At 37.2% G+C, this 23,141-nt stretch overlaps 2 protein-coding genes across 2 annotated transcripts in view; one reads left to right on the top strand and one right to left on the bottom strand.

Annotated features, from left to right (window-relative positions):
* The window catches only part of LOC128875534 (dnaJ homolog subfamily C member 5), a 132,792-nt gene extending 131,133 nt beyond the window's left edge, over positions 1-1,659 (top strand). The window contains exon 6 of the mRNA XM_054121178.1: positions 347-1,659. Coding sequence (XP_053977153.1) covers positions 347-376 — 30 coding nt within the window. The 3' untranslated portion in view covers positions 377-1,659. The remainder of the gene's footprint in view (positions 1-346) is intronic.
* A 5,182-nt stretch (positions 1,660-6,841) lies between these two features.
* On the bottom strand, positions 6,842-9,116 carry LOC128875533 (piggyBac transposable element-derived protein 4-like). Its single transcript, XM_054121173.1, has one exon. The coding sequence runs from the start codon at positions 8,066-8,068 to the stop codon at positions 7,097-7,099; it is 972 nt and encodes a 323-aa protein (XP_053977148.1). The 5' UTR covers positions 8,069-9,116; the 3' UTR covers positions 6,842-7,096.
* Between the last annotated feature and the right edge of the window lie 14,025 nt (positions 9,117-23,141).

The following is a 23,141-nucleotide window of genomic DNA, read 5'->3' as shown; positions in this document are numbered from 1 at the left end:
AGGAATGAATGTTGGTACCCCCATACCCTTAAGTTGGTTAATTTGCAATGCTTTATATGTAGAGGACCCTACAAAGCTGAAACGAATTTTGACCCTATCTGTAATAGTTTCTCAAGAAACACTGATATCTTTTATAGCCACTGCCACGAGGAATGCTTCTTCTACTAACCGTTGTTTATTATGTATAGCTTCCATATTATCTTCAGTTAAAAAAAAAGAATAAAAAAAATCCCAAAATAACTTGATTGGAAAGCATTAAAATATCGAATGAGCTGCAGCTTATTAAATGCAAAACAAGATTAGTGATTTTTACTAATTACTGTTTTACTTTGTTTGTTTATTATAGCCGCTTCAACAAATCCATTCGTTGGTGTGAACATTGGAACGACTGGTACGGGTCCTACAAAGTGGTAGTCATGATACTTAATAATCTAATATACATATAAATAAATAAATAGAAGATTTGTTGCATAATTATTCACGAGGTGGATTTTTGCGTGCATTTACGAACAATTTCAATTACATTTTTAGGTTGCGCATTTAAACAGTGGTGAGTCATTTGAAAAAATTAGTAGTTGCCAATATCATTTTCACTGTTTATACATATTTTGCAAAAATTATTTGAGAATTATTTTATAGCAATATTTCTTTTTTCAAGCTAAAAGTAGTTTTTTTTACAAACGTACTTGTAAAACTCGAAGTATTCCAAACAGTTTTTTTCAAAGATATCGAATAATGAAAATTTAAATTAAATATGTCAAATTAAACTGCATCCTTAAGGTGATGAGTTTTCTAAGTAATTTAGACTATTTTCTTCGCACGTTTTATAACATAATATTAATTAACATAATTATTTCAAAGTCACACTTTTGAAAATAGAATATTTAAGTATTTTTTGTGTACTTCCTAATCTTATGAATGTAATAAATTATGTATTACATGTATCATGATAAATAGAAATAATTAGTTTAAGGTCACTGTGAAAAAAGAAACGCAATTTGTATTTTCGAAGAATCAAACTTGTGGTTTAAAATTTCAGAAAGTGTTTAAAATGATTACATTTTTAATGTTTCAATGATCATATCATTAGAACCATTATATTCAACAACACAATATACTTCACCTTTTCGAATGACTTAATCACTGATCTATTTGTTGATAATTAATCCTTTAAGTCGTATGTAAGCGATACTAAATATTGTTCCACCAGCGTATGTAGAGGACATTGCATATTATATATAATCAATGTGCTACATGCATAAAACTGGAAAACGTGCACTCTTCGTACCCGCTTGAAAGATTGAAAAAGTTCAGATTTGATTTAGAAGAAAAATAAAACAGGAGCTCACTACTTTATTTCAAACTAGTATACCAGAGTTAATACTTAAAGTGAGTTTAATAAATAGAAAAGAAATAAAAACGAGGAAATGATGTGTACGCACAAATCCACCACGTTTCTTGCGAAGACATAAAATAAAGAGTGACACGAAGGAGCCTCAACATGTAAGTTCCTCCTTCACAGATACTTAATATTCTCGAACATATAAGTAATGCTATTATTGAAAGCTAGTATATAATTAAAAAAACTTTTAATTTGTTAATGCATGAGGTACATAAGAAACTGTATGTGTATGTTAATGTATATAATATATATGTACAGAGTGAAACATGTGAAGCATGATAAGCAAATGTCTCGAAAAACGTTGATATAATAAAGAAAATACCTTTCGGCAAATTTGATATTTTAAATTACGGTACAGTACTTCAACTATTTTGGTATAAACGGTCGGTACAGGTAACCCTCTTATAACACGGTAGATAGGTTCCTAGAAAATGCCGCGTTGTATGAAACCGTGTTGTATGAGACCCAGAGCCAGTACAAAAAGGGCGGTTACGTTCCGAAAATATTAAAAACAATTTTTTTTTAATTCTACATAAAGAAGTTAATTTTTATTAAAAATATACATGTATGTAAGACACAAAACGAAAATATTATTTTAATTTAACGCAACTTTAATTTAATAAATGTCTTCGTGTCACTGGTCAGTATAATCAACCGAGAATATTTTTCGGCGAAATGATATCGCCTTTACTTTCAGAACTTTTTTTTTCGTGTAAAGTTCTTGCATCTTTTTCCCTCTTAAAAAATCTGAAATTTCACTTTGCTTGCTGGTTCTTACAACACTTTCTGCAACACTGTATCTTTAAACGTTTGAGTTCCAAACATCGCGCTGTTGAGATTTTGTGTCGAAAAATCTCAATGTAGATTGTAAAACAATATTGGTCTTGCCAAGCATAGGCGTATTCTACATGTTCGAATCGATGAAGATTTGTAAAAAAAAGTTGCCGCCTTGAATTTTAAGGTTAAATTTTTTTTGCATTGTATTCTACGCATCATGAGAATAAAAAGCGTCAAAGGAACTATGGATCCAAAGTTGACCGTTATCATAAAAAATAATAGCAGAGTTATTACTAATGAAGCAAGCAGTTACTATTGATGTTTATTTGCTGTTTATGCAAAATCTAACATAATCGATCATAATCAATATTACCTTCTATGCTTGAAAAATGTTCATCTTCTACTTCTTCTTCTCAGCCAAAGAACCGATGCATTCTGGTGAATATTCCTTAACCGTTTGAATCTCAACCAGCGCGATCATGATGTTGAGATTTTATGTCGAGAAAACCCAGTACTCATTTAGCAAAAGCGCGGTTGCGCTGTTTTGGATTCTTCGACAGTGTATTTTCAATACCCCTGGGACCCAAATGGTTAATAGCCGAGCTTGAATGCCAGTTTCAATATGCCCACCATTGTTTTATAAAACAATGGATTAGTGGTCTGGTTTCCGATAAACAGCAGATAAACAACAATAGTAACGCGGCGCTTGAGCTTCTTCGCACTTGATTAAGGGGGAAGACACGGGTAATGCAGTGAGGTGGCATTACCGGCAAAAATGGGCGAAAAATGGGGTCCGGGATTTTTTGTTTTTCGTCCTTATATGAGAATATTTGAGGCTGAATGAGAGCTCATTCGAAAGAGGAAGGTTCAATACAGCATGCTCTGGCCATGATTTAACGAGATCTTGTTCATATCTAATAACATGAGTGTCCAAAGTAGAGCAAAAACACGATAAAATACACCTGCAGAATCGAAGCATTTTTAGATCACTAAAAAAGTTTTATGGCTCAAACGATGACCAGAGCGTGCTGCACTGAATCTTCCTCTTTCGAATGAGCCCTCACTCAGCCTCAAATATTCTCATATAAGGACGAAAAATGAAAAGTCCTGAAATTATTCTGAAAGACGAGTTCCGCCATTTTGACGATAATGCAGAGCAAGTCACGTACCAAATTTAGTTCAGGAAATCGGTATGAGATGGCGCTTACTGAGGACGACTGCTAACATGAATATCGATACATTGCGACGTTGTTATTCTGGCATAACAGCGTCTATCCTTTCCCTACGCTGCGCTGTTGTCATTTTACTGATACCGAAATATTCTTACATTTGCCGATGTCGACAGAGCATAGGAACAAACAGCGGAAAAAGGGGAACATTTACAAGCCTAGTATTATAACCAATTGTCATAACAATATCATATTTGGTCTCATTTTAATCAGGAAAACCTCACCAATATGTTAGTGAAATTTGTATTACAAAAAAAAAATTAACATTAAAGAAGTTAATTTGTCACATTATTGTCTCACAGATTAGTAGGCATTTAAATTGTTTACGATCACCTCGACTTTCACAAGGAATGTCGTTTAGGTATCCGACTCCGAGTGTTTTGATTTTTGGATGTTTTAAAGGAGCGAAAACTAAAATATACGTATTTTTGTATTTTCGCCTGTTTCATATTTAGGGGGTGAAACAACCCCCTAGAAGGAAACTTTTTAAGGAAAAACTTCATGGTTTTCTACCTGCATATAAAATCGGACCCTAAATTTTGCAAAAAAAAATAATTTGTTTATAACATTATTTTAAAAGTAATCACAGTTTATATAATAACAAAAAAGATAATAGAAGAAATAATAAGAAGAACATACATTTTTTCTGAATCTCTCTTATTTTATATCTTATTTTTCGGCCCTTTAAAACATATCCAAATATCAGAACAATCGGAGGCAGACACCTAAAAAACATTCCTTATCAGTCTCTCTTTCTTCTTCTTTAAGCTGTCTTTTTCTACTTCGTCGACGCTCCGAAACTCTGGACGGATTCGAAGCTGGTCGGACTTGAATATTTGGTTATACGTACAATGTATACCTAACCGAGGTGTCGATTCTGTATACACGTTGAGCGCCATCGTAGAAAGGGACAGTAGAGGAGAAAGAGAGAGAGGTCAAAAGACACAAAACGAAGAACCGCCACGAATCGGAGAGGTCACTTGTCGTGTCTACCCCCTTAAGACAAGCACTACCGCGCCGTTCGCATTTTTCTCGACCGTGCTTTTTTAAAGGTCTCTGGGACTCAAACAGTTAAGCCGACAAGTCTCGCCGAAACTGTAGAAGTACAGTTTTGTACAAAGGTTTTTGCAGTTATCTTATCGTATTACAGCGAAACCGTGTTATAGGATGCCGTGTTGTAGGAGGGCTACCTGCGTATGAAGTGTTGGCGCCACTGGTACATCCCACTGCTAGCAGTGGTCATATCACCTATAGTGCCATTGGCCTGGTTTACACCGAATAGTTGATACACGTATTAAGAAGTATATTTGTATCAAATTATTTGGTATCGACTCTGTAAATGTGGGCGTATCAGAATGGTACGATACACGAAAGCAGCGAGTATCAGACCAAACTAATACACGTATTAAATATTCTCAACGCGCTGTAGGCGCTGATATACGTGTATTTCTTAAAAAGAAGGAAACTGTTATCGTTACGGCGTATCATGACAATATTCAGAGCCCTTATTCGTATTTAAAAGTCAAACCTATGTGACTTAATACGATATAAGGCTTACTTCGGATTAGCTTGATATCCGTATCAAAAGTTTCTACGGTGTAAACCAGACCATTGTTTCATGCAGCTTTTAGGCAGGAACAGTTTGCTGAGGTCAAGATTTTTGACTGTTGAAATAACTTTTTCTTTCTTCCTAATTTAGACTTTACTTGGATCAGTTGTCAATAAAAACGGAATGATGAATGATTTCAAACAATATCGTACTTTCATTTATGATTTGTGATGTCTTTCAAATGTTATCCATAAACCCCTGTGACTTATAATAAATTTGATTATTAAACCTGTTCAAATTTAGACTGCAATTATGCGTATTAAACAACATTCAGATATCACATACAAAAAAAGTATATTTGACATAAAAAATCTGTCCTACAGAAACATTTTAAATTTGCCCGATAACATTCTTTTCATATCATCCATATTTTTGGGGACATTTACTTATTGCACAGTATGCATTTCACGAGGACATCTAAAAGTTATGAGACAATACGAAACATGCAATTTCACATGCCAAGTATCATAACAGTTGCTTTCTTTTCATATTTTTGAAATTCTTCAAAGAATTATATATAGTTTGTTTTTATTTGAATTTGCTAATATTTTATTAGGATATAGTTCTTCACTATTGTTTCCTTAAAGTCTAAAAAATGGAAACATGTTCTAGTTTTGTATTTTTTGTTCACACAAACTGAACTAACGATTACCATGTTATTCTTAGGGATGATTTCTGAAGTAAAATTATTTTTTCAATTGAAAATTAAGACTTTCAGTCTATCCTGGCCCATAAACCGTATATATTAGGGGTCCGGGAAGTAATATCGTTTTTCTATAATAAATTCAAACCGATAAATTTTTAACAAGTTTTTATTTTTAATCAATAATGTAATCACCCTCATTATCAAGAACATTTGCCATCCAATATGGAAATTTTCAATGCCGGATCGATAGAAATTAATTGTTTCTTTAGCAAAAAATCTGGAGATAGCATTTTGGATATCATAAAAATTTTCAAATTTTTTGCCGCTTACAAAATGTTTTAGCGATCGAAATAAATGAAAATCCAATAGCGCAATATCGGGCAAATATGGTGGGTGAGGTAATACCTCCCATCTCAATTCATTATTTTTTTTTAGGGTTCATCTTGCGTAGTGCGGTCTTGTATCATATTGCAGAACGCCTTTTCTGTTGACAATCGCTGGACACTTTTCAATTAAAGATTCCCAATGGGAGTCCCAGGTGTGCCCAATGAAGGTGAATTCACAGTTTGTCCAGGTTTCAGCACTTCAGAATGAACATCCCCACGAATATCCTACGAATCACACAAAAGCGCCTTTTTGGAGTGTAAACCTCTTAGGTGTACTTCGTGGCGATTAATTCTGAGAGAGCCACTGCCTTTTGCGTTTTCATAGAGGACCCATTTTTCATCTCCAGTGATCAAGTGATCAAAGATTCGGTATTGTGCCGGTGAAGCAATAAGTTGCATGTGGTGGATCGGTTAGCTTTGTTTTCTTTGGTGAAATTATGCGGGAAACACCAAACACCAACTCTGATTACTTTACCAATCCGCTGCAAATGTTCTTGGATAATTGACCAAGGTTGGTTAAGAGTATTTGATAGTTCCTGGGTTGTCTGACTCGTTAAATGAATTAAAAAAAAAAATATCTTTTTACAGAGAATGACAAGAAATTTTGTTATATCTACAATTTATTCAACCGACGTTTAGTTTTAAAAATAAAAATTGAAAATTTAGTAGTCCTTTTTCTCCGAAATTCAATTAGATTTTAAAATATAAATCAATGCCAACCAATCCATCAAGAAGTCGAAAATTCGATATTGTTTATAAATATTCAATTGGAAATGAGTAACTGCCAGCTAACGATGTGTTTCATTTTTATCATTAAAAACTATCGAGGGAAGATTGCGTTCAAAATAACTTCCAGTGAGGTAATTGTTCTTTAATGTTTGAGAAAGTTCTTCAGAAATTTGCAAATCGATTCGTATACAATTGACTGATATAGAGTATCCACGTATCATTATTAGAGTTTTCTCTGTATGAGTTTTAAAGTTTAGCTTGTTGTCTATGTATATGCCCAGAAATTTGATAGATGGTTTGCTTTGAATAGATTTGTTTTCATCCTGGATACTTGTATTTAATGTTTTGTGTGGAGAGTGGTGGTTTATGAACTTCTGTTTCGTGATTCCGTCTTCGAATTACAGCTGTTCTATTTCCGGCTGTTCCATGCGTTGACAACAGTAGTACATTTTTTTTCTGGGATTTCTTTTCTCTGTACGCTAATAGAAGTATTTCCCGATTTCTTAGGTACTTACATTTGCCCACTTCCAATTTTTGTTTGAGCTGCGATGGAATATTTTTCCTGCTACTGTGTATGGTTCCCGATAAAAATGTATTCTTCTCATACAGAGATCTTGCTAAGGAGATGCTCGTAAAAAAATTGTCGACTGTTACATGGTATCCTTTCATAAAGAAGTTACTCATACTGAGTAATTTACCTATTACTACTTGAGCGAGGCCTTTTTCTTTTATTTCTCTTTTGTCGCGTTGGTCCTTGGCTCCCCGATAACAAAAAAATGACAGAAAATAGTGTGAGACTGCATCGGCCAGCATCCAAAATCTTATGCCCCATTTGTGGTGCTTCTTATTTGGCAAATACTGGGTCAGTGCTGACCTACTTTTGGTGCCTACTAACGATTCATCCACGCTCAAGTGCTGATTTGGCGAATAATAAAATTCGAATTTACTATTTGCACAAGCAACGACAGGTTCAAACTTTGCTGTTGGGTCGTATTCATTGCTATCACGTCCTGCTAATGTGCTATTGTCCACAGTATGAAAAAATTTGCAGAGTAACTGGAATCTATTTTGGCTAAACATTTGACCAAACCATGGGATGTATCGATGATTTTGTGACCAGTATCTAAAAAATGTTGGCCTACGGGATATTCCCATTTTAAGTAAAACGGCTATGAATGTTTTCAACTCTTTAGCTGTCGTTTTCTTCCAGGTGAATGTTGTAGATCTATTTGCTGGTCCAGCATTCTCGAAAAACTGTTGTGCGTACCGATTTGTTTCTAATCTCAGCATGTTCAGAAATTGGTACGTAAAAAATAAATCGAAATACTCTATTAGTTTGGATATATTTCGTGGCAAATGTTTAGGGCCGGGTATTTCCGAAAATAACGGGCGCGGGTTATATTGGCTATCGTTTTCCACATTTACTTCCCTGAAATTCGTGAGAGATTCCACACTAGCACTCTCGCCATTTTCATCTTCCAATTCTTCTTCGCTGGATTCACTGTCGCTATATATCCTGCGATCACACCGACGGCTTGGCGCAAATAATTCGTCATCACTGTCAACTTGTTCTTCAGCTATATCTAATTCGTCAATAATTCACACTAATTCTGCAACATCCATGTTGAAACAGGGTATAATTTTTCGAAAAAGGTAACAACAAAATTGATAATATTTTCTGCTGCTAATTGTGTTTCTATGAAGACGTGACGGCTTTTTAACACTGACTCCACGTTCAACGGATCAAGAAAAACTGAAAGAGATTTTAGGCTCGCAGTGTCGATGCACGGATGCCACTTGAGTTTTCTGATAACTATCGTAAACATCGTTAATATTGCGATTACGGTCCAAAGAAACTATCGCGTGTCGACGGATATCCCGTGTCCCGTTTCTATCTTATCTCCATTCTATTCTAATTTATCTCGGCACGAAACAACATAGGGTATAACAAAAAGTTGATCTAATAAACATTTTTTCACTTGTGTTGCATAGAATATGAACCATTTTAACATTTTATGAAGTTATACTTAAATACAGATCTCTTGCGATGTGTATAATAAGGCTATAACGGAGGCGCAACGATATATCGGCGTTGGTATTTTTGGCGAGTGCTAAAAGGGTTAAGGCGTTAGACACAGCACGTGACCTCTCCGATTTGGCCTGTCGGTATTACAGCAGATTTTTCTGCATAGAAATAGTAATACCCATATACAGGGTGGCCCACGCAATTGTTTCAAGTCATAACTCCGTTATTATTGCATTTACGAAAAAATGCCAAAGGAGAAAGAAAAATGGTTCGAAGAGCACTACATCTGTAAGACTCTAAATTTTTTTTAGATGCAGCAGTGCATATGCAACAATTGCATCATTTATTTAAATAAAAATGCATATTTTTTGTACACATATCGATTCTTCTGTTCATTCTACGTAAAAAATGATTAGGGAGAGGAGAAAAAAAGAGATTCTTACCGGTTCCCTGGTGGCGCGCTACTTATTTCACCCTTCCAGCGACGATGTTTTATCGCCTATTTTCCCTACTGCGTCGGCTGGCGTGCAGAGATGGTGAGTGTGCTGCGGCCTTTCTTTACCCTTCCCTTCTCCTTCCTCAGATTGGCGACGGGGTCCCCTTTTTAACCTTTTTCCCCGCCGCCGTAACAGTCGATAGCCATCCCTGTTTCTTAGGGCGGATCTCTAATACCATGGTGTTATGCCATTCCCCTCGATGTCCACACCGTTGGCCTTTCCGCCTCCGGGGGACCGATAACCTTCCTACCACGCTGTGGTGGGCGACGGTGAGGGGATGCGCCTATTCCCCAAGCCTCTCCCGCCGCTCATCTTCTTTCAGCCGCGCCAGGCTGACCCAACTCCGGTCCTCGGTTGTGAGGGCCACGTCCCGCGACACGTTCCCGAGGCCCGAGAGATACGGCCCCTTGCGGGTCCATGACTCCCGGCACCTCTGGCATTGCGCCAGCGTGATCTCCACCTTCTCACATTGGAAGCAGAACTCCTCCATCCGCGGGAGGTCGCACTGGCTGTATTTATGGCCGCGACTCCCGCAGCCTCAACAGCACTTCCCCCTCCCGGCTGAGGGTGCCATCGTCCTGTCAGCGGTAGACCTTTCATATTTCCGCTTCTGGTCCACCTCTCCTCGGGGTTTCTCCCGAGGTCCCTCGTCCGGCTTTAGCCCTTGTCCCGAGGGCCTCGGGCGGCGATTCGGGTCTGCCCGCGATCTCAACGCGGCTGCCTTCCCTGCGGCTGCCTTCCCTACCGCTGCCATGCGTGGCGGATCGTCGGGCCGGTTCAGCGGTGGTCCCGGGTAACGCAGGAGTTGGCTCGCCGAGAAGGTTGAGCCCTTCGCGATCGCGTCAAGACTGTTCGAACATCGTTCCAAAGTCGCTTTTGTGTGAATCACGACGGAAATTGGGCTATCGCGAACGACGTGAACACGCGTCGTTTAACACGTGGTTCTCGTATCGGTATATACCAAGAGTTCACCTTGCTTGGTAGTGTAGCTACTTGAAACACCACCTCCCGTCGGGTGCGAGAGGACCCACACAACCCATCAAACCTTACTAAAACACCCAATAGCAACTTGTTTTCTCCAGCGTGATGCACCACTTTTGTGTCAACAGGGATCCATCCGAGTTTAATAGCATTCTTTCTAACAGTATACTTTATGACTTTAATGACATGACAATGCATGATAATCATTACAATAAGGCAATCCATTGGAGAATCGGATGGGGATATCCTCCTAAGCAAGGTATCTGGGTATGATTGGCGTGCCTGGTGATATTAAGAGTCATATTGATAGGAATAGCAAAGGTTTGTCGTCTTACTATTCCCTGCGGTAGTAGTGGGAAAGCAGTCCCTGCTGCGACAACACCAACCCCTGAACAATATAACTTGTATTTAAGAATGGCCATCCATACAGTGATGATAATATTAAATAGAGAGGGGACTGGAATGAGGAGTTCGGGAAGCGTCAAATTGCCAAAACAAGACATGGTGCGATTGAACAATCCTTTACTGGCGGCATTAGCCTGATCTATATTCCTCTTTGTTTTAGCTACCTCACTGAAATAGACAACGCTATTCTCTTGGATCATTTTATTTAACTTACATATATTCTCAATTCTGCTGTGAATATTGTATCGTTAGTTTCTAGTTGTGGGGTTACCAATTTTTGTGAGAGAGCTATAAGAAATAAAACTTCATCAGTAATGTTACTAACAAAGAAAGGAGTAAACCGCATATGAGAAGCTTCTATCATTGATGATACACCAATTTGACTTTCTACTATTTTGTCCAAGGGACTATATATCCTTTTTGTGCCAGTAGACAATGAACAATGGAAAGGAATCTGAATAAGTCCTAAGCTTGGGAGTTCTAAGCTACTTGTCTTGGAAGATAGCCCGTCATATGCGCTACATTTCAAGATTGTAGGCACCGAGCGACCTATTGTTGATACCAGCTATGTACGGGATGATACAATGTATGAGATATTGTCTTCAGATACTAAGACCTTTCCAACATAACAAGATGTGCTATCATTATTCGCGGGTGTATGTACTGACATATGACAGTTAGGGTGGGATGCATCAGTCCAAATTAGTGTCAGTGTACAAACAGTTGATGGGGCCTGCAAGCATACTACATAATCTATCTCAGAAATCTCAGTCCATTCATATGCTATATTATTGATAACCAATTGCATTATCATATGCAAACTCATATGCATTATTATCTCTCATGATGGTCACACTACGAGCCACCCAAAAGGTAAGTCTGGTTGGTTCTATAACAATAGGTATGTGTACTAAGAGCACAAGGTATTTAGATTCGGTAGAGCATGACACTCTTAATCTCAGAGTCGTGGGTTCGAATCCCACGTTAGGCGCCAATTTTTGCAACGTGATTTCCCGATTCGGTCCGCGTTCCGAACCGGGCAGCGTGCAAAATGGTATTTTCGAGCTTCTCACGCCTTTTTCGGTAACCCCGGGCGCCAGGTATCAAAAGATACCGGCGTTAGAAATCGACCTCGCGAAATCTACCGCGGCTAGCTCGACCCGAATCGCGGAGAGAAGCGTGGATCGTTCGGCGGGGGAAGGGAATCGTGGAAAGCCGTCTCTACGGCTAGACGGGGCGAATTGACACAGAACTCGTAAAAAAAAAAAACACTATATTGTACGCCCAGATGGAATACAGAAATTCGGTATCTGCTGCCAAGCTGCTGTGCTATCGAAAGGTTACCGGGACGGCCGGTAACCGATACGAGAAGCACGTGTTAAACGACGCGTGTTCACTTCGTTTGCGATAGCCCAATTTCCGTCGCGATTCACACAAAAGCGATTTTGGAACGGTGTTCGGACAGTCTTGACGCGATCGCGAAGGACTCTACCTTCTCGGCGAGACTAGATAACCGGCAGCGATCACAATACCGCGTGGCGTTAAAACTCGTTCGCGACTAGATGTTAAGCTTAATTCGAGACTAAAACTACTATCGATGCTAAACCGACCGACGGGGTGCTCGGCAGCCACCAGGTAACCGTACAATGTATGATATCCTATCCTAAAGCGTGACGCTAGGAGGAAGCGCTTACCGTACCGTCTTCCACGTGGTTAGTCGTCGGAATAGGACGAGGTTAGCGATCGTGTCGCGTGCGTCGGTTTACGCGCTTCCCCCGGCCTCACCTCATTGGTCGGCGGCGCGCGGCACTCTTTGGCGGCCAAATTCGAATTCGCGTTATCGGCGCGCTCGTCCTCAGCAGTCATCCAGTCCTTCTCTGCGGCGACTTTGATGACGTGTCGGTGATGGCAGCTCCCGAAGACTCTGAAGCACAGCCGGGTCTCGGTGCACTCGAGAAAGCGGCCCATTCAGCCGTCCTAAACGGCCTTCTTCCCCTTGAAGACCGTAGCGGAATCCAGGAGCTGTTCCCAATATCCTCCAGCCCCTGTCCATTTGAGCTTCGCCTGGGCCAGTCCGTGTAGCCGGCGCCGGGTTGGACGGGATTGGTAGCCTCGAGGCCGCTTCGCTAGATGTTGCCGTCGTTAGTCCAACGCTTGTGCCATTCGAACATGTAGACTAGTAATGACCCCAGGTTACCCTGGTGGCCCTCGCGATCTTGATCGATCTGGTTCCCCGCGGAGTGTTCGCCTAATTTGTGACGCGGCAATCTGCCACCTACAGTACTATGGCAAAGATATTATTAGGTCTCGAGACATTTTCAAAAAATGTCTTTATCGAAGACGATGCTCAAACGCTTCATGAGTAGTGACGTAAACACGCTTGTAAAGATAAACACCCTTTCGACATTGTTATTATAACAGAAACTGATTTGTACGAGTAAGCATTTCATCATTCAGTAAAAATTCACGTATCGTAACTCGAGTACAAAGACTAAGAATTTGAAAAAGTGTAACTGTATTTCACTAAATACAAGAAAATGTATTTTACGAACAGTGAGAAACAAGATATGTACGAAACTTTTGTGTTGTGTTATGCAGATAATTTAAACGCAGTTATGCAAACAATAAAAAAAACGTTATCAGAAATATTTAGAATGTAATGGAGAAGCGTTGGAGCATCTTCTTCAATAAAGACATTTTTTAAAAATATCTCTAGAACTAATAATTTTTTTTTCTATGGTACCCTAATCATTTTTTACGTAGAATGAACAGAAGAATCGATCTGTGTAAAAAAAATATGCGTTTCTACTTGAAGAAATAATGCAATTCTTAATTGCATATGCACTGCTGCATCTAAAAAAAATGTAGAGTCCTACAGATGTAGTGCTCTTCGAACCATATATCTTTCACCTTTGACATTTTTTCGTAAATGCAATAATAACGGAGTTATGACTTGAAACAATTGCGTGGATCACCCTGTATATACGGCTGACCGATGAAATTTCTGCTATTTCTGAACGAAGAGAGATACATACACGGACGGACAAAATTAAAAGGACACTTCTTTAAAACGTCATATCTATGGGAATTTTCAACCGATTTTGGGGAAACTTCGTGAAGAGTAGTTTTGATGTGTCCTCTAAATGTGTGCAAAGTTACATTGGTGAGGGGCCAGGCCAGGGGTGACGGAAGGGGTTGGAAAAATCAAAATACCTTTGGGGGGACTCTCCTCGATGCCCTCTACAAAATGCACCCCTCAAAATCCCTCTCGGGTAAACCCACCCCTCACAACACCCCGCCCCCTCCAAAATCCACAATTTTTGGATTACAGTCCCGAATTTGGGCTCAATGCATTCCCTGAAATCTCCTGATCCAGGAAATGTTAACGCCCACGCCGTACACCCCTTGGAGGGGTGGAACAGTTCGCCACTTTTCAACACCCTTCGTAGAGGAGCACTTCCACACCTCGGAGGGCTATGAAATTCACCATGTTTATTCTCGGTACGTTAAGGATCAATGTTATTCAAAGCTCGTTTCGAAAACTGCCCCTGGAGATGAACAGGGTGGCCTAGAGTTAGGGGTGGTCCACCCCCAGGTGTAGGGGTTGGAACGATGTTTCGTTGCGTGGAACACATGTGATACGGTCCAAGTGACACAGTTTTGATGTCTTTTCCCCGCGTGGATAGCATTAAAATACGTAAATGTCGTTTTTTTTTTAGATAACTACCCGCGAATTTAGGCCTGTGTACCAGGTGAACGAGTAACCCCACGTCAACGATTTTCACGGATTTTGCCGCGCAAGTGCTTCATTAACAGGTCCCCAAAAATTCGGATATTTCGAATTACACTTTCATTGTCAAATCGAAGTAGATTTGGAAGAGTTCGGTGCGTAGGTAAGATTGACCTTTTATTTTAGACCGATTACTGAGCGCGCAAACCTCGAAACCGAAGAACGTTGATTTATTAACGTAAATTCTCGGAAATTGACGTGTATAATATATTATAAAGATATGTAAAAAAATAAATCTTACCACTGCAGTCGGGAGATTCTCGAACAGTGTGTTCAATAAAAAATGACATTTTGCAAAAATCTTCCATTTAATTAAATAGCAAGAATTAAGCCATCCGCTTTGGAAGGGCGTTCTTCTAACACACTCGATTGAACACAAGAAAATACCGTTTGCGTGACGCGACCATGTGAGAAACACTTCAGTCGAGGGACGCGGAAGTATACGTAGCGAGGTACGAGGAATGGTTGGTTACCCAACTCCAGGCGCTCCTGAATGTCGATTCCGTCCGGCCCATTTTTCTGCTCTTCCAAATCTACTCCGATTTGACAATGAAAGCGTAATTCAAAATATCCGAATTTTTGGGGACCTGTTAATGAAGCACTTGCGCGGCCAAATCCGCGAAAATCGTTGACGTGGGGTTACTCGTTCACCTGGTACACAGGCCTAAATTCGCGGGTAGTTATCTAAAAAAAAAAACGACATTTTCGTATTTTAATACTATCCACGCGGGGAAAAGACATCAAAACTGTGTCACTTGGACCGTATCACATGTGTTCCACGCAACGAAACATCGTTCCAACCCCTACACCTGGGGATGGACCACCCCTAACTCTAGGCCACCCTGTTCATCTCCAGGGGCAGTTTTCGAAACGAGCTTTGAATAACATTGATCCTTAACGTACCGAGAATAAACATGGTGAATTTCATCGCCCTCCGAGGTGTGGAAGTGCTCCTCTACGAAGGGCGTTGAAAAGTGGCGAACTGTTCCACCCCTCCAAGGGGTGTACGGCGTGGGCGTTAACATTTCCTGGATCAGGAGATTTCAGGGAATGCATTGAGCCCAAATTCGGGACTGTAATCCAAAAATTGTGGATTTTGGAGGGGGCGGGGTGTTGTGAGGGGTGGGTTTACCCGAGAGGGATTTTGAGGGGTGCATTTTGTAGAGGGCATCGAGGAGAGTCCCCCCAAAGGTATTTTGATTTTTTCAACCCCTTCCGTCACCCCTGGCCTCTTCAGAAGTGGCGTTTTTCGACGTGCCTCTTTTTACGGGGGTGAATTAACATCAACTTCGTATCAACTCTCACCAATGTAACTTTGCACACATTTAGAGGACACATCAAAACTACTCTTCACGAAGTTTTCCCAAAATCGGTTGAAAATTCCCATAGATATGACGTTTTAAAGAAGTGTCCTTTTAATTTTGTCCATCAGTGTATTATCGCTCTTAGCGAGTGGAAGTGAGATACATATTGTCTTTCTGATACGTTTTGGCTCTTCGCTTTGTGTCTTTGGACCTTTCTCTCTCTTTCCTTTACTGTCTATGAATATCTGAAGTATATAGCACACACGTAATATTGGGTATTCGAAAAAGTTCGTGGCGTTTTTCAACATTTTGCATAATTTCATCACATCGTTCTGTGATTGTTCGACCTCACCGTGATGCTTTTTTGATATCAAAATTTTGATAGAGCATTTTGTCCACCATAAATTTTGTCACAAGCCTCCGTAGCATTCTCACCTTGATCGAAGTAATATTGTAAAATGTAGCGAATATTCTCATTATTTATCTCCATGTTCAAGACGTTATTACTATTAAATCAATACGGAATTTGGATACCTGTTTTTTCTATCCGTAGTATAAACTGTAACCTTTCTAATGAGAACTAGTATGTCCCAACAGGTTACGTGTATACAACGATATACGATATTAAATCCATCTAGCGACAAAACGCCACGAACTTTTTCGAATACCCATTATTAATGGAAACTAATTTTATTTCACTAACACGTCATTCATGTTTTATCTTTAGCATCAATATTGTGGTAACAAACAAGTACAGGAAACATTCTGCCCGTTGGTTCTTCTCGTTATCACTACTAAAATTTTGTTAAATTTCAAAAGGGTATCACTGCCTGTCTCTAAATTCAGAATACGTTATAGAGTAAATATTTTAGATATGTTGGAAAATGTGCAGTATATATAGTGTAAGATTTTATTGATAAACTATTGTCTGTACAAGTATAAACTAAAATAGCGCCTGTTCGTCGCAACTCTGACTTTCGCTTATCTCTTCGCATTGCTCTCTCATTTAAAACTAAATTTTAGCATTCGTCCAGGCATGCCTTCCTTTTACCCTACATACACACAACACACACTTTTATCATTTATTCCCAATCTGGCACCTAGCAGTTGCTCCCTTAGCCTAAACATTCGTTCGATTCCATGCGTTTATCTTCCAGACAGGTTTCAAAATGTCATGGGGTCCAAACATTCTTTTTTCACATCTCAGGTTGTCGTCATTCATTCATTCGTTAAACTCATTCTCACACCCTACAATAGTAAAATATTTTGTTTTAATTTTGATTCCACGTTTATCACGTATTTGAACCATTTATTATGCATTTTCAAAACTTCATGAATTACGGTAAACAGATTTCTATTGTGGCAGTAAAAACTAAGTCAATCATCAAATAATCAACTGCCTTTTTTGAGGTTTTCATAATAATTAGATCAAATATTTTTATTATAATTATGTTATTACATTTCATATTACACGCAGTTGTCCTGCACATAACACTGACCAATACTTATATTCTTAGAACTAAAATATTACCTTAACAGCCTTCTTTATACATTTAATTCTCCAAGAACAAAGACCAATAATTATAATGTACAGTTGAATCTCAGTGATTAGAATAAAGTTAGCTACGAATGTAACAGATAGTAATTAACCATAAATAAATATTTGAGATACAAACACCTACTATGTAAGTGGGACTTCTTAATGGATTGGTTATATTGATCATTACATCTAAGTCTCGACAGTCGCAAAAATGTTATGTCGCTTTCTTGAAATTATTGATGTTCCACTGTACAGTGTTTTATATGCAATAAGTAAATCAAAAAGTCTTTTCTACTGTAGTTAAAAACGCGAATGATTGATGTGACTGGGTAATAAATATGTTTGAATTCAGAAAACTAAAAGCAGTGTTCGATTTTATTTTCTAAAGTTAAAACCAGTGGAAAGTGTATTAAAGAAATAATAGGATTGTATAATGTACTCAGACATTCATCTATACGTATTTCATAGATTGAGTACATTTGCATACCGATTAGTATTTAAATGATGTGAGTTGTTACTTTTCTGTACAAAACAAAACTAAATGTGTATTGAGAAACGGTTGCATGTTTCGGTTGTTCTATAATTTGAAGATATTCTAAGCTATAACAATGACTTTGAATAACACGAAATGTTTTCTTCGTTGAATAATCATATTTTTATGTATATTATAGCTTTATTTGATGAAATAATTAATGAACTAATGTTCCCAAGGAAAAAGCAGATGTACTTATTAAATTTTCTTTACGTTAATGGTCTAAGGAATGCTGAATGTACATATGAAAATTTGTTTCAAGATGAAACTCTGTAAATTTTTATTAGAATGATATGAAATTAATGCAAAATATTAGCGTTTGTTTATCTATTATCATTATACCAAAAGAATTAATATTGGTAGATTCAAATTCCATAGGAATACGTTACTCAAATGGAAGCATGAATGAGTAAATATAAAGAAAAATTTCATAATTCTATAAATACATGCATACTGTTAATCCACATTACTTGCAAATAAACAATATTAAACAAACTTTAATCTGCATAACATATTCACGCGTTTATCACATCGTTTGCTGTTTCTAACAATTAAAATGTTTTTCCATTTTTTGTGCATTTCGCTCAGCGATGAGTGTAAGAAAACATTAATTTTAATCGCAGAAAGTCCAAAATGCGATTAAAATAGTGTAGCTTTAAATTAATATAGATGTAAAAATATATCCGAAGTTCTAAGTTATATTAAATATAGATATTTTACGTGTTACTTATGGTTATAATCTATATTGCATAAGAAGTATGTATTTATGAAGTTCCGGATAGGTATTGTAGTCATTTTTGCTACTCCGTTATAATGTATAAAATGAAAAGTATTCTATGGCATAGAGAAATTAATAGAATCATTCTCTATAGATATTGTTAAATTGTTATCGATTTGAACTAATTTAGTTTTGCGTTTTATAAGTCTATCCTTGAAAGTTATTTGAAAAATATGAAATATACATTTAACGTTACTTGTATTTTTTCATGATTTCATACTATACATAGATAAGTTAACACATTCACAGATGCTGATGTAGATCTATGTCTTTCATTTACACATGCTAAATCCCAACAATGCCAGCCTACATCTTTTCATGTACAGAAGCTGGCTAAAACCAGTGGCTGTGAATGTGTTAATACTTACCATTAAACGTGAACAAAAATACAGATAATTTTAAGAAACACACTATCATGGTGTTGTGAAACATAGAAGAAAGTTGCCAAATTTAAACCATTTGAATAATCTTTATTAGTCAAAGATTACATAAAACATATACATATACATGTTATATATCATACTTTTATTTACATATATATCTGGTTTCAGCAATAAACTAGTTGAAACATGGGTACAATGTTCCAAACTAGGCAATTTTATGTGCTAACTAACATAATACTGTCATTGAGTTCCAACTGCAAATAATGACTGTCAGAAAGAGTTAAATATATACTGTCGTCATTAATTAATAATGTAGGCATCCTTTATTGTTAGTTAGATAAGACAGATTATCAGTCCAACTCAGGCTATGGTCTAATTAAGGCAACTTTCTCCTATTGAGTAAAGATTAGTATTTATTTAAATATATAATTATAGATCTGACAATGTTGGGTTTTCACTAAGTTTACAGCACCCTAGTATTATCTGATAAGGAAGACACTGAGAAAACTCTTAGTAACATTATGTATAATTTAAATTACATATATTAGAAAATTATTTTACTCTTTTATTTATGGAAGCCTATTATATATGTACATATTTATGTAATGTATTACAAAGTAAAATATTAATTATATTATGCAAGATGAGAAACTTCAAATAAATCACTTAAATGTCACCTACATCTTTGAAGAGAGGGACATCTGTTACACATAAGAATTGTTATACAAAGACGAATACTATATGTTTATAACTGTTTATTTATAGGTGGTAATATCAAAAGTCTTGAAAAGTAACCAAGTTTTTAACAATTATATGAATGCCTCGATTGGAGGAGTACAATGTAGTTTCCATTTCGCTCGCTAGATGTCACAACATTCAGAGTGGCTCTAACACTTTCTTTTCTTTTTTTGTATAAGATAAACTAATTTTCTTATGTTAAAATATAGTCTTTATTAAAGCCTTTATTTAAATGTAAAATATAACTCGGTGTTCATGTATCTGAACGCCTTCGAGGTTGTCGAATAAGTGATCACCACTTTCCTCTCCTAGTCAGGGCTCGCTTCCCGGGTCCTTTTCCAATGTTTAAGCGACGTCGCACAGTGGTCGGAATCCGGAATCTAGCGGTTCACGCTTTGAAATAAACTGAATAATCCACGATTTTTATAGTAATTGATTTTATTATTTTATAATAGCGACAATATTATACATAAACAATAAAAATATAATTTTTTATCATTGATGGGATTTTTTAAAATGATATCAGCTATTTACAGAGGCGAGTGCCATATTATAAACTTTCATTAATTTATTAAGTGGCATAATTGAACATATTTCAATGAACATATACAAAATATATTAGGTGAATTATAAAAATAAAAAATAACTTTTATAAACTATCATAAACAAAAATAACCTTTAAAAACTAATTATAAGCAACATTTATAATCTATTAACAAATTTTAATTTAGTTTATATCATCGTAATCATCATCATCATTGTCATCATCATTATTATGTTCTTCTTCTTCAAGATCTTCTTTTGCAAGTAATTCTTTAATTTCATTATTAAAATACGTCTGTTTTTTTATAAATTTTCCTATTTTTTTTATGGAGATTGAAGATATCAGGATGTCAGATGTATACAGCAAGGTATGAAATAAATCTGTTATTGTTTGTTGTCTCGAAAATTTTCTTGTATGATATTCTCTGATATTCCTAGATCTTTATTTCTTGCCTCTATTGCTTCTTCAGAATACATTCCGATTAGTAATGCAGCTGCTTCTATTATATCCGAACCGTGGACTAACAATTTGTGTAATGTTGATGGCATATTATACCATTTGTATTCTTTGACATATAAGTTGAATGTTTTTATTGCGTATACATTAAATAAGTTCGAGTCAATTTTTCTGTTAATTGATACAGCTGATAAAATTATACCGATTCTTTTAATGAGGTCCTGATTAACACCTGTAATAGTTGATGTTATGACATAATTTTGAAAAAATCTTCTTGCCACATTGCCTGTATTTGTGGTGCCATAACCAGGCTTTGGAATGTCTACCAGTAAATTCAATTCTTGTTTTAATCTCTGTTGTATCATCTTCTTCTTTTCTTCGTACTTAGTTTTCTCTTCTGTACTTCGTACTTGCCACTTCTTGAATTCTAGGCGATACGAAATGTGCAGAATACACTCCATACTTTTAATCCAAGCATGAAGGACTGATGTGCCATATTTATAAACATCAGTATTGATGGGCTGTGCATTTAATATGTTCAAATCGTTCATCATTTTTGGTGTTGCTTTGCATATTGAGCATGATTGAATCGAAGACTGCGTAACGGCTCCTAAAGTTTTTCCATCAATCATTGTTAATTGAAAACAATAATTTATTGCTATTTCTTGATCGTTTAGTGTAATAGTTAATGGAGTTAGGTTTTTAATCTGCTCTTCTACCTTTTTGGTTTCTTTTACTATTAACTCGTTTGTTTCATGGTCAAAAATTATTTTGATTGGCCTACAAAATCTGGTTGAACCGGGACTTGGATTTTTCCATACAATTTTGTAATCTGTGTCGGATTTTAAAATTAATGATACCATGCATATAGCAAATAAGAATCCATCAATATCATTAGGATTTGAAAATGCTTGTTTGTATTCAGAATGGCCGGAGCTCCCATCACAGCCTCATTTAAATATAAAAGTTAATGAATTTGGAACATTTTCATTGTTTCATGAATCTTTCAAAAATTGAAATAATCTATTAGTTGTATGGTTGGCAAGGTTCTGAATATCAATTTTTGCAGAAATATCGGAAACTGTGATAGTATCTGATGGATAGCAATTTTTTTTTTATTCAAGGATGCAGTCATAAGAAGGATAGATATCTGCGTTTCTAGTTTTAGCACGCCTTCGCATTAAGATATACGTATTTTTGGAAAAATCACCATTATTAATAATGATAAAGCTTCATCTGAGCTATATGCAATAAGTGCAGCAGTATATTTTGTAGCTGTAGAAGCTACTTCAGTATTAGTTGGTCTAATTATTTTTGCAGCACGTCTTTGCCCGCTTTTATACAAAGAAGTGGAAGCTGCATAACATAATTGATCAGTAGAAAAATTCTGTACTAACGTTGCAGTCTTTCTTCTTTTAGTACTTTCAGAAAGATTCATAAAATCTCTAGCAGATGATATTTCTTCGACGTTAGAAGATGGTTGCCTTTCTTCTGCAGTGTTTTCTAATATTAAATTCGGATATGGAAAATCTCTTTCCAACCAGGACTTGTTCCGTTTAAGAAATACAGTAATTGTGTAATGAGACTGGATCCATTTTCGTTTTAATTTGAAGCCAAATGCTTTCAAACTTTTTGTTAGTATCTCCGAATTCTCAACAGATAGTTCAACTTGTTCTGCTATTTTTTCTAAAAGAAATGAATAATCAGTCATATCTCTAGAATTACTATATAGCAGAAAGAATAAATCTTCATTTTTACGAAAAACCTCCATTTTGATATCTAAGTAAGAAAAAGACAATCGTTAAGCGCAAAATTACTAATGCAATAGGTACCTGAGCATTGTCGCACTTATGAAATGACGAATAACCTTAGTATGAACACTAGTTTTCGCCTGCATGTTCGCCCCTTTACACCATGTATCAAAGTTGAAAGTCCTATCCGCCCCCTGTCATTCTACACCTGAGGTCGTTATTCGATCCTCCTTCTCAGTCGGAGTGTACCGTATCTTCGACTGGATTGGTTCCCTCTTTAGTGTTATCACCCCCTCCCCCCTTCTCTTTTAGTCCCTAGCACTCCCCCCGTCCTTCTTGCCCCTACCCACCTCCTTTTGGAGGTTCTGGCTAACTGAATGCGGGTTTGCCCAGATCCCCCCCCCCCCCCCCCCGTGCAACTATCCCTCTCGAGCCCTGATCCGAATGAAGGCTCGCCACCGTTCATCCGTGCCAGGGTTACCGGCTTATATATGCTTCTACCTACCCTTTTTTGTCGTTCCTATTCCTACTTCTAAAATTTCTGTTGTTTTAAGTGCGGCAGGGAGGGGCGTTCGGGTGAGGGGTCCCCACAGCGTGTCTGAAGATCAGACGCGACTTCCGTGGATGGGCCCCGGCCG

Source organism: Hylaeus volcanicus, chromosome 4, assembly GCF_026283585.1.
Source record: "Hylaeus volcanicus isolate JK05 chromosome 4, UHH_iyHylVolc1.0_haploid, whole genome shotgun sequence".
NCBI lineage: Eukaryota > Metazoa > Arthropoda > Insecta > Hymenoptera > Colletidae > Hylaeus > Hylaeus volcanicus.
This window is presented reverse-complemented; position numbering and strand designations above follow the sequence as displayed.

Excerpts from the sequence above, each read along its gene's own strand:
- LOC128875533 (XM_054121173.1), bottom strand. The coding sequence starts at position 8,068 with ATGCTGAGATTAGAAACAAATCGGTACGCACAACAGTTTTTCGAGAAT.